The 6,000-nt window shown below is 35.9% G+C and overlaps 1 protein-coding gene across 2 annotated transcripts in view; it reads right to left on the bottom strand.

Moving 5' to 3' along the window:
* Window positions 1-1,500: 1,500 nt before the first annotated feature.
* Window positions 1,501-6,000, bottom strand: part of TMEM245 (transmembrane protein 245) — a gene marked incomplete at its 5' end in the record, with an annotated part of 86,084 nt that continues 81,584 nt past the window's right edge. For both annotated transcript variants that reach the window (XM_082330234.1, XM_082330233.1), the window contains 3 exons: window positions 1,501-1,718; window positions 2,737-2,931; window positions 5,745-5,919. In XM_082330234.1, the coding sequence (XP_082186360.1) occupies window positions 1,673-1,718; window positions 2,737-2,931; window positions 5,745-5,919 (416 nt within the window). In that variant the 3' untranslated portion in view covers window positions 1,501-1,672. The remainder of the gene's footprint in view (window positions 1,719-2,736; window positions 2,932-5,744; window positions 5,920-6,000) is intronic.

Below are 6,000 nucleotides of genomic sequence, written 5' to 3'. Positions count from 1 at the left end.
CTATACCAGGACTTTCTTGCTAAGTATCAGAATACTTTCCAATCACTTTCTATGGCAATGTAGTTTTAGAAACAATGTAAAAATACATGCAACGTCATGAAAATAGGAGCCTTCCAAATCTATCAGCACTTCTGCAACTCAAGTAAAACAAACATCTAAGTTACCGAGAGCTGTTTGTACACAAATCTTAAATATCCTTATCCGCAGATAAGAACAGATTTTTGTTCCAACAGTTACATCACCATCAACAATAAATGCAAGGCGTGCCTGTGTTTTGTATAACTCATTATCAACGAAACTCTGAAATAAATTCAAGAGAAGTTACTAGAAACTGAAAGGTCGTTCTTTGGTTAAGCATGTGCATCTGCTACTTTGTACCTAGGGCCTCACCATATTTGTGGAAAAGCTGTTCAAGTATGAAATTTCTACCAAATCCCCCACTTCCTATTTATAAAAAGGACCCATTTATAAAGATCCACTGTGTGAAAATATTTCAACAATCAATACAAAAGGCCTTAATTGTCACCAAAACTGCAATTTAAACAAAATTGTGCATGGAACAAAAGCACTAGAGTAGTTTGATACTGTGACCTAGGCAACACACCATTTCAAGAACCTTAAGAACAATGTATTATTAAGATATCTCTTAATATATATCTTATATGTTATTAAGCTATTTGGCCAGAGGCTTACAGAGGGAAAAAACCAAACTAAAACAGATCTCTCCCTTTCCTCTTTGGAAATAAACTTAAATTTGTTTGAAAAGTTAACTGAACTAGCCACAGCATTTGAAAACCAACATTAAACAATCCCCGTTCAACTTCTTCCTATTACTGGAAGCAGACATTACAATCGTACATTACCTCTGCTTGAAAACACTTAAGGCCTTTGATTAAATTTGGTTGACAAGATGACTCCACTGGGATGGTGGGTAAACAGCAAAATACTATCAGATTTCACTGCACATGAGGGCAAGATTTAAACTATGAAAACAAGTCCTCCTATTCCAATATGAGGAAAGCCCACATTTAACAATTTGCATGCCTACTAATTTTAGGAAGATATTAGAAATACCAGTCTCCAACAACATTAAATTGTAGTGTGTATAAGAGGATAATATTTAGGTGTTATTGTAAGTTACAATGACGGTCAAAGCCTCTAAAGAAATACTTTGAGGAGCAGCAAAAAATTGTATTCTACTTTCACTTAACAATGAGTGGTTTACACCTTTTTTGCCACCAGATTAACTGAGAATAAATATTTTGGAATTAGCTTTCTTTAAAGCTATTACAATTTAATAACACAAATAACCCAATAAATAAAAGCCAAGTTAGTCATTTCAGCAGATAATGACTCCAGTGGATATACCTGTCCTCTTAACCATTCTTTTTATGAAGGCAGAAGGTCTTCAAAGTCTTCGAACAAGGCAGTTGAACTGTGTGTTATTATGCAAAGCCATGGGAAGTAGACAATCTCTTGAAGAGGCAAAGTGCACAATGATGTAAGGCCAGCAGTTGTTCGAGAAGTGGTTTCTCCTAAAAACCCAAGCTATGCTTCCCTGTGAGCTGTCCCTAGGCACAGCTGGAAAAGGACAGAAGGCCATGGCTGTTGTGAACTCAAGACAGAAGACAGCAATTCTCTCACGTTGAATAGGCGCAGCACAGCACCTTCATCACTCTGCAGCCATTTTCATCTCCTCAGGACTCTCTCTAGATGACCTGGGGGGCAAGAGGGGAAGAAAAAATAAAGTAAGACTCAAATCTGTTGAGTAATTACAGATATCTAGTTTTCTACAAACGAAACGGGAAACAAACACACATGCTAATTTGTGCGTGTACTGTGGGAAGCTCTACAGTGTCTACAGGAAGTCTTGGAACATACTACAAGTTAGAGACTACAGACAGGTCCAATTAATGGTTTTTCTCCTAAGTATCCATATGAAAGATGACAACATAATTCATGTGAATGAAGCAAAGGATTATTTCTGACAAGCACAGAATCCTCTTTAAGATATATGTATAATGAGCTAACCTATGTAATTGAGCAAGACACTAGAGACATTAAAATGGCTACTGTCATTAATAACTTCACAATATGATTTCCAACTCTAATTAAGTATTCAATTAGGCGTTTATTCATCCCATTCCTTAACTGTACAGTTTAAAGATACATTTCTATATTCCATGTTTGGTAACTTCAATAAAGAGATTAAACAAGATCATATTTGTAATGGAATAGTGGCATATAACGTTATCTCATTTTTGAATTTCAAGTATATTTATTTATATTTTGCAATATTGTAGGGTGACACATAAAAATGCAATATTTGCAGGCAGGCCTCTTAAGGACAATGAACACTGACTATTAGATATCCATGAATAATAGTTTTACAAAGCAAAAAGGATGTTCAAACATCTCCTAGCACAACGACAACATATAAATTATAGGATACAAAGGTACTATCAGTGAATTTTCTAGAAGAGCCTCCTGTAAGAAGCTGAGGAAATTAAACAAACATTTCAAGTTTACAAAGTTCCAGTAAGTATTTTACTTTACCAGAATTTTTTTTTCTAGAATTTTTTTTCTAGCTGAATCCTCTCCAAATACTTCAGTATGCATGTAGGTGTGTATGCACACTCATATATAAAACTCATGACCACATTCTCTATACCTATGCGTACATACACTGATCCATGTAAAAACATAATGCATACATGTAAGACATTTATAACTTACCGGTAAATCTGTAATGGCCATGCTGCTTGCGATGGAGTGGGCACTGAATTTGTTGGACTCACCAGCATGGCACTATATATGTTGGAAGCAACCACAAGTATACAAAGTAGAATTGGTCCTATGATGGCTCCTTCCAGTCCCAGGTAATATGCTCCACCAGCTACTGCAAGACCTGTCAGGTAAGGATGACCACCTCTGGAATTACAGCACAAGCAGAATAAAATTAAATTAAGAACAACACAACAATACTATCAATTATGAAATGTGATTTAATAATAAAGTTTTATTAAGCTTAGAAAATTACACCACTAGTTATAGATACCCATATTTATACTATAAACTGCTGTTTGAATGACTGCATAAATATTCCAAGCTGTATTCTGTGCTATATTTGCACAACAGATCAAACAACGCTTTATAGCATATAACACTGGTAATGTCCGCAATGGAGTAGCTACTTCAGAGACATCTGCTGAAGAATGTCTCAAGGAGTCAATGGCAAAACCATTTCCATTTTGAAAATGGAAAGATGATTGATTACAAAGAATGTTCATGCTTTATAGTCAAGAATTGTTAAATTTTAAGACAACTAGCAACATGTACTATGAGCGCCCCTTAGCAAGGACATTAATTCACATGATGATAGCAACTTGCATTGCATCTTTCAAAGAATAGTTAGCACATATTCTTTAAATAAACAGTCGTCTTCTCATTTAGTTACAAAACAACCTCTCAGACTGTTTGTTATCATTAGCTTTTAATGTTTTCAGATAAAAACAAAACCAGATTTTTATGAACATATTAATAATTACTGGAAAGTTGGGGTCCGTGGGGCTTTTGATAAGAGCTATTATGGCAGCAAGTAAGCCATGCTGTTGTTGTTTTCCATCTTTCAGTTCAGATGCACAACACGAATCTGATCAACACCATTTACACAAAGCCTGCTCATCACGCTTAATCTTTACAGCTAAAATAATGATGGTAATATGGAATTATATAAGAAAAGCTACAGTTGAAACTTAGCACCCAATTTTCAGGAAGTTGCTCTAAATTCTGAGTGTAGTGGAGTGAAAACATCAGCTAGTCAGTTTAGAGCTCTGGCAGTTTCTGCCTGGTTTCTACCATGGTCCTGACTTCTACCCAACTCCCACAGTGGCAGTCTTTGCCTTCATCACAACTGTGTGCGGCATGAGACCATGAAACATGACCTATTACATCATGCACACCTCAATCATGTCTTACCTAGGTCAAATTTAACCTACTGGTAGGGCCAGATTGTTTTTTGAGGGGATAGACTTGACCTTAAAGTTTTAAGTTTCTCCAACAGTAGACACATGATTCATTTCTAAATCTTTAAGAACTTCAACTAATTTTTTTCCACCATTTGCATCAGTTTAAATGTTCTTCTGGCTAGTTTGCCAAATTAAACAACAGATCACCTGATGAAATAGGACTACAGTATAAATTTAATGCATCTGGAAAACCCTGCATAACCTAATTATAGCTATTTCAAATAGATTTAATCTAATCTGCAAGACAGCATGATGCTTACTGTTCTATTTAACGAGAAAAATATAATTTTGCTCCACCGTCAGAAAATCTATTCCTGCCACATATATTTTCTGGACAGTAAACAGAGTCTGCATCCCCTACAGTCAAAAAATGTATTCTAATAAGTAGAAGAATTATTGGCTGGTTAAATAGCTACTAGCCTTAAATCTATCCATGATTCATTATTGGAAAAAAAACCACCATAATTTGATTATACTTCCCCTGTTAGCTTTAATTAATGCAAAATAACTAGTGCCACAGTCTATGAAAATTATTATTAATATTGCGCATATTATCATTAGGTTCTCTGTTCAGTGTAATTATATTTGGTGAACAAAAATATTAATTTTTAACTTAACACAAAACTGAAACACTTAATGTCCTTATTCTACATTAACTCCACTGTAATAAAAGTCAGCACAAATGAGGGACTAGTACCAGCATGTAACTAAGTCTGGGCCATGAAGGTCTGAATTCAAACAGTTTACTAGGATTGTTTCTGGTGATCAAGACTGAAGCAGTGACTAGAGGAGCACAACTTTATATGTGTCTTGTACAGGGTTGTGAACATGTCTTGCACATATGAAACTTGACAGTTCATCTCTTTGCCAGCTCTGTTAAACAGCACTGCTTTATCTTCTAATCTGAATTGCATAAGGGGATTCACTAGGTATTTCAGCAGCAGAAAATATCAGTGGACATTTCAGTTGCACTCCAGATACAACTACAGATGTTGACTTTGTCTCCAAAGTTTTGAGTTTGTTTCTCTGTGTACAAACTCAAAGCTGAAACCAGGAGACAGACATTTCAAGTCAACAGAGGCAGCCAAACACCTAGCAAGATTTTTCAAGAAATCTGTGCCTACCTCCCACAACAGGAGAACAGCACTGGCTACTGTCTCAGGAGGAGCCTATCTCCAGTTTCGCAATTTCATCTGTCTCAACACATTTAAAGATCAATCCATAATCGATAGATTTTTACACTGGGGTATGGTGACACAACACACAGGCTGGCTTCAAAAAAATCCTCAAAATTCTCACAATCCATTCTGAAAAAATTAAAGTATTTTTTTCAGGTCCCTAACTAGCTCATGGATTTCTTGTTTCTTCTGCAGCATCATCTGCCATTAGGTGATGTAAAGGAAAATGCTACATGTCTTTAGTCAATGATTAGATAAATAGCAAAGCTATTCTTAGAATTACTTTAGCAACCAAAACAGTTGATTTTGCTGACTCTGAGAATGAGTTCAAGACCTCTGAAGTGACAAAGTTCACAGAAAAGAATCTTGGGAAAGTAAAAGCAGCAAGACTTCTTACTATGAGGTGGTATCACTACACCTATTCCTATGCTTGAAGGTACCGTTCTGCATGCTTCAGAAAAGTAAGTTTAATTAAAGGTATTGATGATTGTCAACAATTTTCACAATACTAATTTTAGAAAGTCTTCAACGTACTTACCCTGATATGTCTGAATAAATTGCTGTATCTACAAAATAGGTTGGCAAGAGATGAAAAACCAAGAGCAAAATGGCTTTGCATCCCTGTCCTTGCACAAGCCACAAATCTAGGACTGCAGGGATGGCTGCCCAGTACGTCCCCAGAAACGGCACTGCTCCAAGGATTGCTGCTAACGCTAGAGCATGCAGAAGCAGAGGTGAGAAAAAGACCAGAGAAACATATGTCACAAATATATTTACAGTTAAATTCTGACACT

Source organism: Platalea leucorodia, assembly GCF_965183815.1.
Source record: "Platalea leucorodia genome assembly, chromosome: 1".
NCBI lineage: Eukaryota > Metazoa > Chordata > Aves > Pelecaniformes > Threskiornithidae > Platalea > Platalea leucorodia.
Note: the sequence above shows the minus strand (reverse complement) of the source record. Positions and strands in the feature narration are given on the sequence as shown.